The sequence below is a fragment of the Dufourea novaeangliae genome, unplaced genomic scaffold (genome assembly GCF_001272555.1).
Source record: "Dufourea novaeangliae isolate 0120121106 unplaced genomic scaffold, ASM127255v1 scaffold8, whole genome shotgun sequence".
NCBI classification, from domain to species: Eukaryota; Metazoa; Arthropoda; class Insecta; order Hymenoptera; family Halictidae; genus Dufourea; species Dufourea novaeangliae.
This window is the reverse complement of record NW_015373923.1, coordinates 3203589-3223252: the sequence shown is the minus strand read 5'-3', so window position 1 is coordinate 3223252 and position 19664 is coordinate 3203589. Positions and strand designations below refer to the sequence as shown.

The 19664-nt window shown below is 35.8% G+C and overlaps 3 protein-coding genes and 1 long non-coding RNA gene across 4 annotated transcripts; all 4 read right to left on the bottom strand.

Annotated features, from left to right (window-relative positions):
- Positions 1-1687: 1687 nt before the first annotated feature.
- On the bottom strand, positions 1688-8023 carry LOC107194988. Its single transcript, XR_001516351.1, has 3 exons — positions 7915-8023; positions 1803-7059; positions 1688-1722 (listed from the first exon to the last, which is right to left on the bottom strand). It is a non-coding gene; the product is annotated as an uncharacterized LOC107194988 (long non-coding RNA).
- LOC107194987 lies at positions 7253-7887 on the bottom strand. The gene has a single exon (XM_015584719.1). The coding sequence runs from the start codon at positions 7824-7826 to the stop codon at positions 7293-7295; it is 534 nt and encodes a 177-aa protein (XP_015440205.1). The 5' UTR covers positions 7827-7887; the 3' UTR covers positions 7253-7292.
- A 2260-nt stretch (positions 8024-10283) lies between the features above and the next one.
- Positions 10284-12066, bottom strand: LOC107194569 (uncharacterized aarF domain-containing protein kinase 1). The gene is made up of 2 exons (XM_015584209.1): positions 12007-12066; positions 10284-11907 (listed from the first exon to the last, which is right to left on the bottom strand). Exon 2 carries the CDS (start codon positions 11853-11855, stop codon positions 10284-10286), a length of 1572 nt encoding a protein of 523 aa, XP_015439695.1. The 5' UTR covers positions 11856-11907; positions 12007-12066.
- An 889-nt stretch (positions 12067-12955) lies between these two features.
- Positions 12956-19018, bottom strand: LOC107194567 (ubiquinone biosynthesis monooxygenase COQ6, mitochondrial). Its single transcript, XM_015584208.1, has 7 exons — positions 18806-19018; positions 18485-18675; positions 18137-18376; positions 13898-14005; positions 13768-13830; positions 13388-13698; positions 12956-13253 (listed from the first exon to the last, which is right to left on the bottom strand). The coding sequence occupies exons 1-7, from the start codon at positions 18990-18992 to the stop codon at positions 12956-12958; spliced, it is 1398 nt and encodes a 465-aa protein (XP_015439694.1). The 5' UTR covers positions 18993-19018.
- Positions 19019-19664: the final 646 nt, after the last annotated feature.

Sequence of the window (19664 nt, the reverse complement as noted above, 5' to 3'; positions counted from 1 at the left end):
AGAACCCAGCATTAACGTCATTTTCTTCTATTTCAAATGAAGTCTAGGTTAGGAATGAAGTCACACATTGATAATTCGTCTACTCTTGGAATTCGTACCAAGTTCCACCCAGGTACTGTAGTTGTCTCTCTTTGCAAACATTGATCAGCATGTTCAAAAAATTCATCTTATGCTAAAGTATTGCGTCAACTGCTTCTCTAGTATGTTAGATCTCATGAAATCATATATGTTGATATACTTTCATATCTTCAGCATCCTACGAAGTCCCATGTTGACAGTTTCACATTCACCGTCCCACGAAGTCTCACGTTGCCAAGTTCATCTTCAGCGTTGCACGAAGTCCCACGTTGACAAGTCCATATCTTCAGCGTCGCACGAAGTCCCACGTTGACAAGTCCATATCTTCAGCGTCGCACGAAGTCCCACGTTGACAAGTCCATATCTTCAGCGTCCCATGAAGTCCCACGTCGACAAAATCATATCTTCAGCATCGTACGAAGTCCCACGTTGATAAGGTCGTATCTTCGGCGTCCCACGAGGATCAGTTTCTTCTTCAGTATCCCACGAAGTCCCACGTTGATAAGGTCGTATCTTCGGCGTCCCACGAGGATCAGTTTCTTCTTCAGTATCCCACGAAGTCCCACGTTGAAAGTCCCGTTCTCCGAATTCCATGAAGTCCCACGATAACCAGTTTCTTCTTCAGCATCCCACGAGGTCCCACGATGACCAGTTTCTTCTTCAGAGTGCCACACGAAACTTTCTTCTTCAGCATCCCACCAGAAGTCCCACGATGACCAGTTTCTTCTTCAGCATCTCACCAGAAGTCCCACGATGACCAGTTTCTTCTTCAGCATCCCATGACAAGTCCCACGATGACCGGGTTCTTCTTTAGCATCCCACCAGAAGTCCCGCGATGACCGGGTTCTTCTTTAGCATCCCACCAGAAGTCCCGCGATGACCGGTTTCTTCTTCACCATCCCACGAAGTCCCGCGATGACCGGTTTCTTCTTCACCATCCCACGAAGTCCCGCGATGACCGGTTTCTTCTTCAGCATACCACGAAGTCCCACGATGAAGGTTTCTTTTGCATTTCACAAATTTCCAGAAGTGGTAACTTCCTCACCCTTCTACTGTTAACAAATAGGCATTCGTCCTGTTCTTCATACGATTTCCCGTAAACCCATATCCTAACATTCTTTTATACCATTTTGTAGATAATAACGCTTTCTTGGTTCCTCTTAAATTCATCGAACGAATTCTATTTAGTACAGCACTGGGTAGCTTAAAAACTCCTCACGCGCCTAGAGACGAAGAAGCTCACTCTTGTCTCAGTTAATCCATATGGTAACGGCTGTCGGTGGTCGGGAAAAAAGTTTTAGCTCCTGGCAGCCAACTTTGCCCATTGCTGCTTTAGGATGTGCTATTTAATATTATCGGTCAGTTTCCTGACGTTTATCAGCCAATTTGATGACGTTCATCATCAGCCAGTTTGCTGACGTTTATCATCATCACCCAGTTTGATGACGTTTATCATCAGCCAATTATCATCGGCAAGTTTACTTTGTACTTTAATTTCTGATAAATATAACATCTTTGAATGTACCAATCTACTAGATCATAGTAAAATTTTATGATTTTAAAATTCAACAAAAACTGGAAGCATTAAAGATGCAATACCAAAAGGTATTTCATATATGTTATCACATCATTAACCAAGAAAATCTGAAAATAAAAACGTTCCCATTAATTTATTCCTACGTATAACAAACAGTGAAAGAAATATTCAAGCACAAGCTTCTTACATTTTTTTATAAAAAAAAAAGGCCTGTTAGCTGGAACTCTGCACCGATGACTGTTGCATTACACCGTAAAATATCCATCAAGGCCTATTGAAAATCCGAAAAGAAAACGCATATCCCATTCAATCGTATTTTTGTCTCGATATGGAATGATTATCCCGTAGTTCCACTTTCAGGAACGCAAACGAACGACCCCGATGTCCAAGTCAGTACACTCCATTTTAAACAGGATAGTGTGCGTGCCCCTGTTACTCATCATCGCCGCCATCAGACCGCAACAAGTCGTTTAGCATTACAAGAATCCCATTACATCAGACCAAACTGTTTCAAGGTAATCATCCGACAATCGACAGGAATTCACTAATTAAGGTAACAGACCACACCCCAATATGCAGGACCCGCCGGCGAGTGGAAGTCTCAATGTTTGGATTTCAAGCAAGCATTACTCGATGCTGTTGCCACGGCAAATCACTCTCCTCCTCTCATTTGCACGAACTCAATACTCGGAAAACGGGTTCTAAAACACTTGGTTAGCTTTTTCGAGAAGAAAACACACGAAAGTAATTCACACCTACTAATGACTGTAGTGCAGTTTCAGTTGAATTAGGAATATTTTTGAAATGGAATAATCAATTCCTTGAACTGTGTAGGTCCTTTACATGAATTTCATACCAGCATCTTTAAATATTCAATTCACCCTACATCACGTTGATTGTAATGTCCAGCAATTGTATGGATTCGGTAACAAGCATGTAAAATGTTTATGCTGCAGGATATTATTCTGTAATATATCTAACTTTCATTGGATTAATGTACCCCTCCCGCCCCGGTTCCACCTAACCACACTATGGTATATGCTTATTTAAAAGTAGAATTTAGTAACAGAAATGAACTGTACAAGCAAAGCATACAGAACATACTAATTACCTGGATCGAGAAAAGCCACCAAAGCATAAAATGCAACACTCAGGGCATTACAGTAGATCGTAAGAAACTAATGACATGTACATTTACATCACTCTAATGACTGCCTCTAAGACATTGTTCTGTCTTTGTTTTAATGGAAGTACACGTTGCACAATTATTCACTTACCGAAGTCTTACTACGAATCAACTTTCTAACAATACTGTTTGATTATCCAAATAGGTTGTTATATAAGGCTTTTAGACCGAGCATGTGCTTTGTTATTGTAAAGCTTGAGCCGTTGCATTCCCCAAGACAATGTTCTTAATTCTCATATAACAAAACTTCAAGCGCATTAGCAGACAGCAAAGATATACTGCATCCAATTACAAGATCTTTTGTGCACTTAACACTATACAAACTTGAAATGCAACTCATTCACAAAAGGGTTAATAGAATTCTACAAATGGTAGAACTAGTTCCAAGTAGTCCTTTCAAATTACGTGATTATACAATTTCCTTCGAGTTATAAACAGCAATGTTTTTATGGATCATTAATCTATCGTATTAAAAGTTACAGATTTTTATAAGAAAAACTCTACACACTGAACAATGAATCTGCAATAATCATACCTTATGATGTAAATATTCAATTCGTACGAATACCATCTTTTACGTCCGATTATAAAGTCTAATTGAATGTATGGTTAGGGACCGTTACCTGATAGAAGCTTGGCGGTGGATCATTTGCACGTTTCTGACATATGCATTACCTTTTATTTCAAGCACAGAGGACTAATATACTTTCTAGTGGCTGGCCATATTCGTACTTCAAGCATGGTGAGACTCATCCACGAAAGTGCATTTTTCATACTATTACAGATACTTTTAAGGACATCGAAAATTCTGCTAATATCGAATCAAATCTCTTCTTCCTAACAATGTGAAAGAAATAATGTTCCAGTGGGCAATACATACAGTATTTTGAGTAGCGCCTTCCAGTGGATCAATGGCCATTTATAGAACCGATATTTCAAATGTGATATTTTCTTGCATTATCTGTAGCAGAGATAAAAAAAAAATCCATTCGCCAGCAATGTACACCCAAACAATAGCTGATGAGTAAACATTCAAACAATCCTAACTCGCTGATAGAATAATATATATACACCTATATATATTTTCAAAGGGTTAATGCTACTGTGGTGTGTCGTCATGCTTTGTCAGGTTTCACAACAAACTTTCAACACTCGTCCACCTGCTCATACATGTCTGCGAAAAGAAGGTAAAATTGGTTTATACCGTCCCCCCTCCACCCATCCCTTCCCCACATGTTTCTAAACAGATATGATTACACAAAATTTTCTAACCAATAATTCTGAACTATCCATATGTATTTAAAAATATGTAAAATGCATCACCTGGTTGATCTAAAATACCTTATTGAAGATAACACTATTACGATAATTTAATGGAAATGAACGCATATAACATAGGCTGCTGCTCTCCATTCTTTTCCTTCACTGAGTATCTCCAAATCATCTCGAATCATTTCTAAAGAACCGAAAGAAATAAAAATTCGATGGATTTGCTCGTGTACCAAGATGCTTGTTAATTAAAATAAAGTAGTGCTCCTTTAATGTTACTGAAACTGCAGAATCGTATCTTGCTGCTGTTACTATGAATATAAAGGAATGTCCGGCGTTCCATCATAATGAGTAGTTCCGTCTGAATATACTTTATCCACTGCGATAGAGGCGCGCACACAGCTTCAGTCCTGCAGCTTACATAAAATTTCGTGGCCCATCCCAAAAGCTTTTCCCCCGTATATACGTCTAATATTTACAAAAAAATGAGTTGTCCAGCATATTGAATTGTTACCTTCCTCCGTAATGTCTACATCTCTCTTTAAAAATGCTATTTGTCTTAACATCAGAAACTCCTCATCGCAATAGTACGATCAAGTACAACTTTATGTATCAGGTCCCAGTTAAGATTTTAAAGGATAATAAGCTCACACGACTGCATGTTGGGTAATACGCGTTCCTTAACCAGTCTCTAGCTGAAACATAGTAGTTCCTTCCCCTTTTCCGGTTTCCGTACTTAAACATACCGTGATGTACCTTCGTAATACCGAGAGCGCGATACGGTTCCATTAAGAGGAAAAGTGCTTCTAGTAGCTTCACCTTAGAGTTGTGCATCCAAAATGCGTATCTTTCAGGTTTTCCTGCAGTATAAAAGATATTCGAACAGAAACTCCCCCAAGGAAGTTTTAAAAAACGATATGCATAAAATCATATGACACATGATACCATGGCTCCTCAAAGCATATACAGGAGCGAACTCTGTTTAAACCATGTTTATACCAAACCTTCAGCTCATATTCTCAATGGTAAGTAGACAATTAATCATTTTATCCTGTCTTCCCAGATGTCTGATTATCAATACGCATACTTCCTCTCTTAGGTAAAAAATAATACTGCACCACTTTGTTCCAGTAAGGTATGAATATATCATTTAGATTTGCCATTAGCTGTTATACGATGCAGCTGCTTTCCTATTTGTTGTCAATATTGCACTACAGCTCCACACATCCATATTCGAGCGAAACTTTCTGTAGTAAAGAAAACATTCTCAAATTCCTGCCTCCCTCCCTACCTTCTTCTAAGTCTTCAAAGTTTTAACCAAAGAATTTCGAATGTGCTGCTCAATCCTCGCGTTAATTCAACTGTAATATGAACTGATACCTCTTCCTGTGTTCGCATAACTTCCGCCATACCTCTCCTCGAGAAGCGCTACCTTACTCTGATATCTAGAACATACTTTACACAGATCTTCTTGCTCTAGTTCCTACAGAACAATTTCCGGAACATCGTATCTGTGGAAATAATTATCCGAAGGCATGATGCCGCAAAACAAAAATTACAAACCGGTACCACGCGTATAAAATTATATATATAAATATATATATATTCCGTTTGAGCCTTTTTTAATATTCACATGCTCGAATGAAAATTAATTTTACTACTTGCGATAAGTATCTGGGCACTTCTGGGTCGTCTCAAATCAACAGACATGCAATGAATTACTCTCTCCATACCTCGAGGCCCTCGGCCTATTTCGAACGGGACACACTATGCAGTTCTTGGGCTAGCCAGCTTAGTTGACTTCGCATTGTATGTCAATAAGCAGAACAACACCCACGTACGACTTAGGCGGTGCAAGCGTCGGGAAAAACCTTTCTGCACCTGAGAAAATAGGTTTGCACAGGTAACGGAGAGAAGGGAATAGCTCACCGAACAGGGGTCAAGTTTGCTGCAGTTTGTCTCGCAGTGAGCCTTTACATCTCACCGACCAGATGACTGGGAATAGTTGATGCTTGGTCGAGATATGGAAGTGTGATCGTAAGGTGGTGTTTGTATGACTTGATTCGCCGTGCAACTCAGCCGCAATACTTCGTGCGCGATTTTCTAGAAACAAACATTTTGCCCCCTTTCCTCATCCCTTACTAATTAACCTCTCTCACCACTCCTCTTATTTCACTCTTATGGTTATTATAGGACAGGCCAATGACGTCGCCGATGACGAGCAACAGCCTGGACGACATGTGTGCTGATCTCTTGCGTGCGATATAAGTTTTGTAAGGTGTATGCCAGACTGAAAAGGACGTTCGGTATTAATAATGGTGAATCAGAAAAGTTTTAGATAATAGGTTGCCCATTTTTCTTGTTTACATTTATTCTTTCAAATTCTGCTCCTCTTCTGCTATATAACAATATGTACACAGATGTTAAAGTAACACGCTTTGCATAACGTACAAAATCTACACAAGTTTCAGATTCTTTGGAATGACAATCAGTATTATGACTATCGTTTCAGGTAAATATACTGTACAAATATCTTTCAAATTGTGTCTACAAAGGTATAGTCCTCGCCACTATACAGCATAAAAGGCTGTTCCAATGTTCGGAACCAGCTTTAAATAAACTTTACTTATGGAACACCTCTTATGCTAGAGTGACTCTATGACCATGCTGTATCATGGCGAGAACTATAAATTTAGGTCTCAACAAACGTGTAGTATTTCTGAAAAAGCAAAAGAAAAAAATATTCCAAATCAAATGTTCTTTAACATTAACAACTAACTTTCATATTTCCAATATCCATATCGTTACAAAAAAATGACTGAAAAGAAAGTACATTGGCTCCGATACAGTTTACAAACCAAACCGGTGAAAGGCGTAGATAGACTCTAGAACATGGGATCCCTGATTCCCTTGCGGAATGCCCAGCAAACAGCATCACTGCAAACAGCAACTCCCTCCGCCCGTCCCATTGCCATCTCAAACGGTGAGACTGCAAGTAAAAAACACCCAGATATACACCAGGATAGTGATGCGACTTCAGAGTCCCACAGTACCGCCGCGATGCGGTCGGTATATTGGATTTCAGACGGCACATAAACTGCTGATAAAGCCAATGCCGCGAGATTTATCCATTGGCAAAACTGCCAACGACGTCTTCGTGAACTGGATTCAATATGCGTTCCCAGGTTTTTCAGACCCGGACGTCCATTTTCTTTCGTTTCTTCATCGCTGCAACGGGATTTTAATCTCGCCCAATTTCGACATGAAATTATCCAGACTAGTCAATTCCGGGCACAAAGGACCTCGCCACGGATCCTCCTCTTGATAACAAGACTTCGAGATTTTGATATCTTCGCCGGCATAAAAGTCGCAACTTGAATAATCTCCGTCTCTCAGAAACTGTTTTTTGAACTGCTGCCACTTTGAAATTCTAGATAATTGTTTACTACGCAGTTCGTGCTCGGCCTTGAATAGTGCACAAGTAAGGACCGCCTCGACGCGTAGATCACGTTTCCGATTTCGACGACACATCAGCTTCTTGCAGCGAACTCGACTGATCCAATTTGCTAATTCTTCAGTATGGCTCGGTTTATCGACGTCGATCTCTCGAGGTCTCGTTGTAGCCACCATGATGTAGATACAGCTCCCTTGGCTGATGCACGATCCCTCGATGGATTTTTTTCTCTTCCAACGTCGATACGACGTAACGAATATCTTCGAAATTTTCTGCTTTGTTTTCTCACAAGAGAATAACATACAAAGCGAATAGCAGCAATCACACCCCCTTCACGTTCGTAAACTTTCTCTCACCCCTAATTACTGAATAAGTAAGAAGGACACCAACCTGTACCTAGCTCGTGTTTTCTTGTTGAACGACGGAAGAGAATCCCGTGGTAACTCGAAAACACCTTGAAATCAGCGAGCAAGATACAGCCTTCGCCGCTCGATGATGACTCAGGAAATGCCAGGGCTACGCCCGTTGGGGGGGGCCTTTTATATCCCCAAGCGCAGTACTAAGTGGTATACCTCCGCGCGATCAATAGAAAATAGTCCCCAACAAAATGTATCGTTAATATTATTTTCCTCATTGTTTTTGCAAATACTTTCATCCAATCAACTTTGTATCATATACATAATAATTTTCACATTGAATTTTAAATATATTTGGCGAGATTTATAAAAACTCGTACAATTCACAAATAAGAGATTTGGCGTAGGAATGTGTACTGCGGTCGACTACCCCACCACTTGAATGCCCTTCTCAAGCAACGTCATACTCTATTCCGTTGCGGATAATTTACGGCGTTGCCAGGTCTTCGAGCCAATTCGATCAATGATGTAGTTTTAGGTGTTCCAATGATATTTTCCATATTTTCCAATTGTTTTTCTAAATTATGGTATAGGTATTGATAAAATTTTTAAAATAAGAGGTAAATGTATTATATATTTTAGGTATAAATTGAATTGAAAGATTTTTGTTACAACGACGCTGACAAATATTTCTGCAACGTTGAGCAAACGTTACTACGATTCAGAGAATTCTGGTAAATTATGAGATTAAAACAGGTTTAGTTTTGAATATAATACTTACAAAATGATGTTCATACCAAAATTTCTGGTATGTTAGAATAAATAGATCAAATTTAGGAAGAAAAATATATGAGAATCAAAGATTGTTAACATTCTTGCTAGTAGGATTCCTTCATTTTTACGAAAGCATGGATACCATTATCAATATTAATATGAAGGGAGGAAAAAAATAACACAACACAAATATAGATATAATTATATAAATTAAAGTACATAAATCGATTCCCCGTAGAGATGTTACATCTGGCAACACTGCCAAGGGTAACTGTCTACCTACTACGCCTCACAGATGTGTCAGGAAAGGACGCTTTCCTTTCAGTATTATTATTTTCTTTTCTGAAAAGAATAATCATTTATGTTGATCATGGTGAAACATCAAAACTACAATATAATTAATAAAAAAATGTAATTCTTTAGAAATAATCTGTAATTTATGAACCTATGTACAAAAAAAAATGTATATTTTGATAGAAATTAAATTTTTATTTATCATATTCAGTTAATGTTACGGAAAATATTAAACTGCGTGTCTTTAACGCATTTGTTTTACGATTTTACTGAGTATGATATGTTAAAACAGGCATGCGCAACGAATGACGCAAATATTGCATTTCGATCCGAAACGTATAACATATGTATATATACTTGCTTGGATTTCTTAGAAAAGAAGTTTACTTCACTGACTCATTGATTATATTATGACCTCATTTTTATATTTATCGTGCTTATTGCAATTCAATAATAGAATTGTAGTGAATGTCTAAAAGATGTAAGACATGTAAAAAATTGTAGAATGAAATATTCGGTAGTAATGGCAACATCTTGAAGTCTGGCTTCTGGCCCTATTGGGCCCCATAAAAATGGGGATGGTCGAATAACAAAGGACAAGCCATTGTAAATGGCTTACAGATGTTGGAGTTACAGCGAAGAAAGGATATTTGAACAAAGGACGCTTTTCCCCGAAGGGAACGGACAATAGATATATGTATATATGTATGTATTTATCGTCTTGTTCGAACAAGAGATTTTATTTAATAAATTCAACTAACAGTACGGTTGACTTAAAAAATTTTATTTCTCCTTTGTTTTTCTGTCTAAAACCAAAACAAAAATATAATTTATTATTGAATCTATTTATAGTATACATAATGTTCTTATCAAATCTAAGAAACGATCGAATACACGTTAATTTCTTTTGTCTGCAGGTAAATAATACATACAATCTTTATTCATGCAATAAAGAAACAACAATAGACATGCTATGCGCAATATAGTTATGTACATATGTATATAAAAATCATGTCGTGACAATTTGACTATTATTGTTTTACAATGAATTTACATAACTAATACAGAAAATATCAACATTTGTACATATCGTACATGGAAGTAATAATATTCCGCACATAAGTTATTAATTTGTACCTTTTTTAGTTCGTATATAACATAATCAATAAATATTTATTTGCATATTTTATACAAAATAATTTGCCTATTATCTCTGAATAATTTGTTCCAATGAACAAAATTAAATAGACCCCTAAAAAACGTTTTATTGCATTATTTAAATAACAATCTATGTAATTTAAATAAAAATATATTCTTTCCGAAACAAAATTTTCCTTAAAAAGCGTAATAGCTATTATTGAGTAACGATTCTATAGATTCTTTTAGATCGAAATTTAGCGCTCCTAAGTATATGTAATATAATGATAATTTGAATAGTGACCATTGTTGGGCTATAGAAAGTTTCCACTTTATCCATGTATTCGTGCATGATTTCAACTTTTCTCCATACACAGAATTGATACAGCACTTTGACATTTCCATCATTGCAAACATTCTAGATTCTGTGTGCAAAGAGTGTTCGATACAACGCACAAGATCGTTCGTTTTAAGAATTAATAGCATTTGTCTGTTGACTCTTTCTAGTACATTGCTAATCTCTGGTAACATACTTGGTATGTCTTTTTGAAACTCCTCCTTTTCGTTGATATCATATTTAGTTTTCTGTATACCTGCCATGATTGCTTTCCACGATCTACCTGATACCATGCAAGCCAGTAGCCCATATAAATCGGGCACACCCAATTTGGCACAATGCATTTGCATTGCATTTTTGTTACTATCAAATATTGCTAACCACAGTTTAGAATACTCCCATCGGAATTCATTAGAGAGGTCTGCGTACAAACCATGATCCAAAAGTATTATCTCTGCTTCGTTATTTTTCTTTCGAACCAAAATATTACCAGGGTGTGGATCAGAATGCACAAACCCCACAATAAATATCATATGGCTATACAGTCGACCTAGCTTACTGCTGACTTCGTACGGATTTAAGTTATTGCCTTGAATATATTTCAAATCATTGACTTGACCTCCTTCTACAAATTCCATTGTTAAAACACGTCGGGATGAAATGTCCCAATATATTTTTGGTATTTTCAACCAATGGTAATGTGAAAACAGCCTCTGAACTTTTTCAGCATTTTTCCCTTCTTGTGTAAAATCTAATTCTCTAGGAATGTTCTTTTTAGTTTCATCGACAAGCCAATCAAATTTAAAATCTGGAAAGACTAATGATGTTAACTTTACCAAAGTTGTCATAGTCTTTATGTCTACATAAGAATTTGTTTTAACTGCTCGATGTTGAATTTTAACAGCAACAACATTACCATCCTTTAATACAGCTTTATGAACTTGTGCTAAACTGGCAGTTCCTAAAGGATTACTGTCAATACTTTCGAATATTTCATATGGATCTTTTTTGAAATCTTCTTTAATCACATTTAATACATCTTTGAAAGATGATTGTGGTGCAGAACTATGTAACACTCGCATAGTACTAACATACTCTGGTGGTAATAAGTAGTCTAATGCCCCGATATGTTGACCTACTTTTATATAAACACCTTTATTTGCACAACAGAGCTCCAGAAGTCTTTCTGCTCCATATTTGTGTACCTTTGACTTTAAGCTTTCATATTCTGGACTACCTTTATTTAGGTTGCTTGTATATAATTCGTTCTTGTAATGTCTACCTATTACAAAAACAGTAGCTGCAGCACGTCCTAGTCTTACAATACCTATAGATCCCAAATCATATTCATTAGCTCTCAGAGATGCCAGAGTACCAAATCCAATTATTCCAACTGCAGCTGTTTTTAATAATCTTTTTGACTTAAACATCATCAGTTGATTGAAAATAAAATAACAAGATTTTCATATAATTGATTTGGACCACCTGAAATAAAATATTATTTATAAGAACCGTTTCATGATTATTTTCGATCATGACATGATGGATGTCATTTAAATCTAACCTGTCACTGTATAAACTCACCTTTGAAATATAACCGAAATCTTTTTCCTCTTATCAATCTTTTCTTATACAGTATAAAGTTAGTCAAAAACCAAAAATTATGTAATACACTGGCAATTTCTTGTTACAAAATTGTTTATAAATTTCAAGGGCCATGTGGTAACCTCTACTAAAAATATTTATGTATTTAAATAAAAAAACTAGGACCAAAAATGAAGTTAATAATTGTGCTTTATAGAATGATTTAATTCCTTCAATTTCTCCTTTAAATGTACCAAACTAGTTTTATTGAATGATTCTTTACGTATCAACTTCTTCTGAAAAAGTGACATGTTAACCTGCATCCAATCATGAATTATTAACCTTTGCACACGTGGTGGTATAATAGATAATTTGCATGATTATACTATTGTACTATGCTTTCTTTTTACATACTGAAGTTTGTTGGTAAATATTTATAGGTTTAGATACCGATAGATGACGGTTAATTTATGGAACTTGTAAATTTATTGTCACTTGTTGAACGATTAAAACATTTAACGCGATGTTAGACATATTAAAAGTGATACGAAATATTTTTGTAGAAGACAATAAATATATTTTTAAAATTAAAAACACAACGCTATTAAGAATGAACATTGATACATGTACATATCTACACACATATTTTTTTATTATGTATCATAAAACTGTGTCGAAATACATGTATGTGAACAATATATTACAGATTAATGTTTACATTTCCAATTCCGACGGCTTCATTATATGCCGTAAATAATTACTATTCGAAATCGGTATTACAAAAGCAGTAACAAGACTATAATACAAAAGTATGTTTTATATTCACTTCAGAAACATCATCGACTGACTTCTTGGCCAGATGCATGTTGTATCAGGGCTTTCTGAAATAAGTTGTGCTACTTCAATTCATGTGGAATGAAGAATATTATGTAATCTAAATTTCTGTTTATTATATGGCTTTCACCTTTACTAAAGGAATAGCATTCGTCAGTTGCAACCCCAAACTTCTGGCTAGGACAATAGGAGCCGCGGTTCCTTTATACAACCGGTGTAATGCGTCAATGGCAAGCATCGTTGGAACATTGTACCGCTGTCTTAACGTTTCATACTTCCGTAAATACATCATATCACCCAAAGAAGCTCCATTTATAGCACCCTCTGCTAGAAGTTGGACTAATACTGTTACATCTCCAAAACCTAAATTAACACCTTGACCAGCCAACGGATGGACTCTATGTGCTGCATCTCTGAAAATTTTATTTAAAATTTATAATCTTATACAATATAATTGTACATTTGTTATATAAACACAAACGTTAAAGTAACGAAAATGTTTATAACAATACTGAAGTACCAGTCATGCATCTCTTTCTTTACTAACCCAACCAAAACAGTTCCTGTCCCAACGTAAGATACTGAATGACCAAACTGTAAAGGAAATGCTGCGCGTGATCCTTCTGCAATAGCTGATATTGATGGCTGTAATTGTCTGGCCACTCCCGTTCGTAAAGATAAACCTTTGAGTAACTGTTGAAGGGCTCGCAAGCCACTTTCAACTATACCATCTTTTGGGTAAAGTTTCCATAACGCGTTATTCACGCTGTCAACAAATTCTTCTTCAGAAACTTTTAAAAGTCTCTTTGCTTCATTTGTCGGTAGAGACCACACGAGTGAACTAAGAGAATCTGTTAGCTATAATAAAAAAAATAGTCAGTCTAATATCCATTTAATTCTAACTGTTTATAAAAATATAAAAATTACGGGGAGTAATGCTATTGGACCTGTTGGCAGGAATCTTTGCCACGCAACGATATTCTCTGTCGGCTGAAACAAAAATAAAATTAATGTAAACTTGAAAAATGAAATAATTTGGTACCAGTATAATTTTTACCTCTGATAACATAAGTGTAGCGACAATACCTAACTGACTATAATCCCATTTCACATATTGTACACCCATAGACTGTCGTACCAGTGAATTTGCACCATCTGCTCCAACCTGTAACAAACATTTGGTTTGATGTCTTATTAAAAAATTGATGGTACTATCATAATAAAGAAGAAATGAAATATTACAATGTTCTATAGAAACAATGCCAGTGTTATGCTTATTGGAAGGGGAAGAAGAAAGAGGGATTAGCAATATGTCTGGAAATAACTTCAGTTCTCTGCCACACTTCAGTAGAAGTACTGAATGCAATTCTTAATTATTTTACACTTAGTTTGGTCAGAATGGATGACTTTTTATATATTATATGACATATTATATGTATAAACAGTTCAATTTCATATTGTGACATTTATAATGACCATATAATTTCATGTTTAAGCATAAATGGTAATTTGTGAATGCATCCACAATTTAAAATTTCGTGCAAACTCTAAACTTCAATTTTGCAAGCTTTAAAGTATACTATACACATGTAAACACACCATTCATGATGCAAAGGAATAAATAACATACAAGAAATACAGTAGTTTCCTCAAAGGATGTTGTTATCAGTTATATGACTAAGTATGTGAAGTGAAAAGTGAAGAGTAACACAAAATGCATATAAGTTTTATATATTATTTTTCAATAGTAACAACACAAGAGATATTAGTAGAATAAAAAAATTTTGAAGAAGGAATCTTCCCCTGCCCCATACTTACAGCAAGAACTAGTGAGAGCTAAATATATGCCAGTTCTGTTTTATAAACACCAAGCAACATGTGTGGTCTTGCTCTGGACCATACTGGCAACTGAAATAGTTTTTAAGTACTTGGGACTAAAGGCAGATGGTGCACAATATGCAGGTATTACAAACTTTGTAATTTTCATAATTTCGGCAATGAAAAAGAACGTGATCTTGCGATTTTTATTTAGGTCTATAAAAGTTGAAACAAAATTTCACATAAAGTGGCATGTCAATCCTAAAGAGAAAAGCTCTTCTGAGTAGATTTTTAAGTAATCGTATTTCTCAAGAAGAAATAAATACAGGAGGCGTAATGGAAACACCCTCGATTGTTGTTAACGATACTGTAAGTACGGGAAAATGTGTTTGAACGTTGATTGTTAAATACAAGTAATTTTAGGAAGACTGCGAACATATTTGGATGAATGATATAGACAACAGTAGTATAAGTTCAGAAACCAGTTCCGACTCTGCTGTCTACCACATAAGAGAAGCACCAATGATAAAACAACAACCGTGGAGCAAAGAGGAGATTGTTTCAACTCTTTCTAATCTTCCATTTGGGGAACATGTACTTTCCGTTATTCCAACTCTTCACGGCGATACTTTACATAAAATTTTAAACGAATTTTTAAATAGCGACGGTAATGAGGTGGTACCGACCGCTAGGAAAATATCTATACCTTCGTATGCAACAGGGTACAACGATTATTGCATTCATGGTCATAATAATTATTTTTGAATATAATTTTATTACATAATACTATAATATTATGTTTAATACAGACGTATACATACTCCGTTCTTAAGTACTGAAAACGAAGCATCGACAAATGTGAACTTTTTACAACTTTTAAAGAGGTGGCCGAACACTTGTCTCTTAGTTGCTTGCTTTTTGGGTCATACTGAAGTGGTAAAAGTTTTATTGAGCAAAAGTGCAAATGCTGCGGTTAGAGACAGCGATGGCAGGTATATAAAGTAGCACGATAAGATGATGAATTTTTGAAGGAAAATAATGGATTCATTTCATAGGACACCGTTGCATTTAGCTGCCTGCGCGGCTTCGGTGAAGATTTTAGAAGAATTATTAAAGTATGGCGCAAATCCACGCGAATGGGACTTTAATAAGAAATGTACACCATTGCATTGCGCCGCTGCCACTGGAGACATTTCCTGTGTTAAATGTTTAATAAAGTCAGGAGCAGATGTAAATGCTGGATTGTCTGGGAAAAGTCCTCTTTACTATGCTGTTTTAAGTAATGCAGAAGATTGTGTTGAAGCTTTATTAAATGCAGGCGCTTGTCCTAACAATCCTCAAGTATGTATGTACAAATATGTACTGAATAAGATATTTGAAGTGGTGCACTTGGAATTCGACAGTTTTCAATGAACATCGGTTACACAGGTTTATACAGAGACACCGTTACATGTAGCAGCTAGTCTGGGTTCAGTAATATGTACAAAATTATTGTTGAAGTATGGAGCAGATGTAAGGGTACAATTTAGTTCCACGAGATCAACACCATTACATTTATCAGCAGAAGAAGGGAGTGCGGAATGCACAAAGCTATTGTTGGATGCTGGTGCAGCTTGCGAAGTAAAAACTTCAAGAGGTCAGACACCACTACACTTGGCAGCTCTGTCTCAATCAGCAGAAACTTTGGATATACTTATAAGCAACGGTGCTAAAGTTAATACAGAAGATAACGATGGTCGTACTCCGTTGCATGCTGCGGTTGCGAAAGCTACTAGGGGGATAGAATTGGTCAAGATATTGATGCAGGTTAATTTACTGATTAATAAAATTACGTGGAAAATCTGTCTCCATTTAAAACTAAATACATTTTGTTCCAAAAGGCTGGCGCTGTTATCAATAAAGCAGACAAATTTGGCTATACGCCCTTACATATTGCTGCATTAAATGAAAGTTCATCAACAGTGATGATGTTATTATCGAAAGGAGCAGACGTTACTGCTAAAACAAGAGGTGGTATTTCTGCATTAAGTTTCATTGTACGCAGGACGCCGGACGTGTTACCAAGATTTATTTCACGTTTGGATCAAGCTATTTCGTTACACGATCACGAATTGGGCGACGTTGATTGTGAACTGAGATTAGATTTCAGACCGTTGGTTCCAGGCGGTAGAGGCGAAACTGATTTAATGTTATGCCTTGTGGAAGTTGGACAAAGACACGTCTTAAAACATCCATTATGCGAAAGTTTCCTTTACTTAAAATGGTTAAGGATACGTAAATTTTTCTTACTAAGCTTAGTATTTCATTCCATCTTTGTTGCATTTTTCACCGCATATATTGCAGTCACGTACTTTTGGAATATTGAGAAACTTAGGAAAATATTGTTTTGGCCGGTATTGATGTTTACTATAATGCTCGCGGGTAAAGAATTCTTTCAAATGGCCCACGGTGTATGGTGCTACATTAAAGGATGGGAAAATTGGCTTCAATGGAGCGTTGTTTTAGTGTCGAGTGTAGTACTAATTATGCCAGTATATAATTGGCAGCATCATGTGGCTGCTCTAGGTATTCTACTAATTTGGATAGAGTTAATGATGGTAGTTGGAAGATTTCCAATGTTTGGTCTTTACATACAAATGTTTACCCAAGTTTCAATTAATTTTTTTAAATTCATCGGTGCGTACATATGCCTTATAATAGGCTTTTCCTTGGGTTTCAGTGTATTGCATAAAAACTATAAATCATTTGCTAACCCCTTGGTTGGTTTATTAAAAACTATTATAATGATGTCCGGAGAATTAGAATTTGAAGATGTATTTTTTGATGAAACTGCACCAATATTATACTCTGGTACGGCACATTTAATGCTTCTAAGTTTTGTTATCCTGGTAACGGTAATTTTAACAAATTTAATGATGGGCCTTGCCGTATCAGATATACAAGAACTGCGAAGATGTGCTGGATTGGACAGATTAGTACGTAGAGCAGAGTTAGTGGCACACTTGGAAAGTATGTTATTTTCTAAGCTTCTGGATCATGCTCCGAGTAGAATTATGAACACATGCAGAAGAGGGGCACTACTTTTACATCCACCGCATCATTGTGCCCTTCATATACGACCTAATGATCCCCGTGAAAACCGCTTACCACGAGAATTAATAAAAGCCATTTACCGTTTAGTAAGCGAAAGGAGAAATCGTAATACAAATATTAGAAGCGTATCTACACGTAACAGAAGTAATACGGGAACCAGTAATTCTAGATTAAGCAGACTCTGTAGCACAGCTTCGACAAACGACAACAATCAACAACAACTAAACGAATTATCTGCAGAATTAAAAAGATGCTCATATAATATCAGTGCACGCTTGGACAACTTAACTAACAAAATAGAAACCATTGTTAGGGACTATAGCGATTGAGTAAAACATATAGTATTCAACATATTAATGTAGAATTAAATTGTTCATTTTCTTACCAATAATTTGGTTTTATATCTTTTTCCATTCTGCAATTGTATCTTTGCATCTCCTCCTTGAACTTCAGGTAATTTAATATTGTCAACTTTAGAGTCATAAACTATGGTAACATTTTCTTTCTCTGCCACTTGTTTGTTTACTGCATGTAACAATAAGTTATTTTCAACTATGTAAGCAATCTCTTCTGATAAGTGATCCTCATTGAATTCAATCATAGCATCAGAACAAGCATCCCATACCTACTAAAAATATTATGTTTAATGCCATAATTATAACATTATCATAGAATGTAAAATATTAAAATCTTTTAAGATACTAAATGTGTTATTTAAAAATTTTCATAATACCTGCATTTTTCGTACAGGACAATACCGTATTGCTTCTATATGTTGCCAAGCACCTATACTCGAAAGTAAGGTACGTGTCTGTTGATTTAAAGCAACCACACGATTGGAATATTGTTCTTGTGGTTTGTATTCAACTTTTTTGCCACCTTCGAGTAAAAGAATTCTCCTACATTCAAGTCTTCTATTATTAGCTGTTGCAAGGAAAGATGTACTGTTATGAGTGTAATGTAATATTATGAAATTAAGAAAGTTATCGTTTCACAACTTTCTCAACAATAATCAGGTATTGCACATGACTTTAATATAAAAAGAAAGACTAACCTATTGCACAAGCTAGTGTTGTTCCGACCATACCACCACCGGTTATAATGATATCGTAATTTTCATCATTTTGAGTAAATGTACAACGATGTTTCGCTGCGATTGTTGTTGTACTAGGAGTGATGCATCTTTTTGAAATTGGCGAAAAACTACGATAACAGGAAAACGACTTTACAAAGGCCGCCATTTTTTATGTTTTGTATGCTCGTTACAAATGCAATCTATATCAAAGAAAAAACAATATCATCTGCAATATGTATGTAGTATATACAACGGTCTAATTATTAGTAAACATATATACTTACTTCATTTATTATCAATTATTAAGGCTTAATCTATGATTATCAAACTTCAATTTGAAAATGTTGTAAATTAATACATCCGTAAAACTCCGTTGAAAAATCAATTCGTTCTAAATTATTCAGTACTATATAATTTTAAATATACTCTTACAATTCTCTTCAATTATCCTTTGTCGAGGCTTCATCTGCATTCTTTAAGCATTAGTATATTATTATTTAGTATTATTCAGTGACTTTACCAATGATGTCCGATTGTTTATTGACTCCTTTCGAGTCGAATTTATTCATTAACAATTGTCGCTTCTAACGATTTTAAATGTCGTTAAAAGACTGGTGGCGTTATCTACGGTAAAACACTTAAGCTATTAGCTGATTAGTGCCACTTTTGTAATTTCAGAGAACGCCACCGATAAGTACCATAATTGAGTAGTGGTGTCAACTTACGGTGAGATTCTGGTACTAATTGGCTAAAAGATTTTCTATTCGAACTGTCGATCTTCACAGAGACGATTGCATTACATATTGAAAAAATGAAGTTTACTGAATTGTTTTGTTGT

Coding starts and splice junctions, on each gene's coding strand:
- LOC107194987 (XM_015584719.1), bottom strand. CDS start 7,826: ATGTTATTCTCTTGTGAGAAAACAAAGCAGAAAATTTCGAAGATATTC.
- LOC107194567 (XM_015584208.1), bottom strand. CDS start 18,992: ATGGCGGCCTTTGTAAAGTCGTTTTCCTGTTATCGTAGTTTTTCGCCA. Junction 18,676..18,805: donor AACACTAGCTTGTGCAATAG/GTTAGTCTTTCT, acceptor TCCTTGCAACAG/CTAATAATAGAAGACTTGAA. Junction 13,831..13,897: donor CTACACTTATGTTATCAGAG/GTAAAAATTATA, acceptor TTTTTGTTTCAG/CCGACAGAGAATATCGTTGC.
- LOC107194569 (XM_015584209.1), bottom strand. CDS start 11,855: ATGATGTTTAAGTCAAAAAGATTATTAAAAACAGCTGCAGTTGGAATA.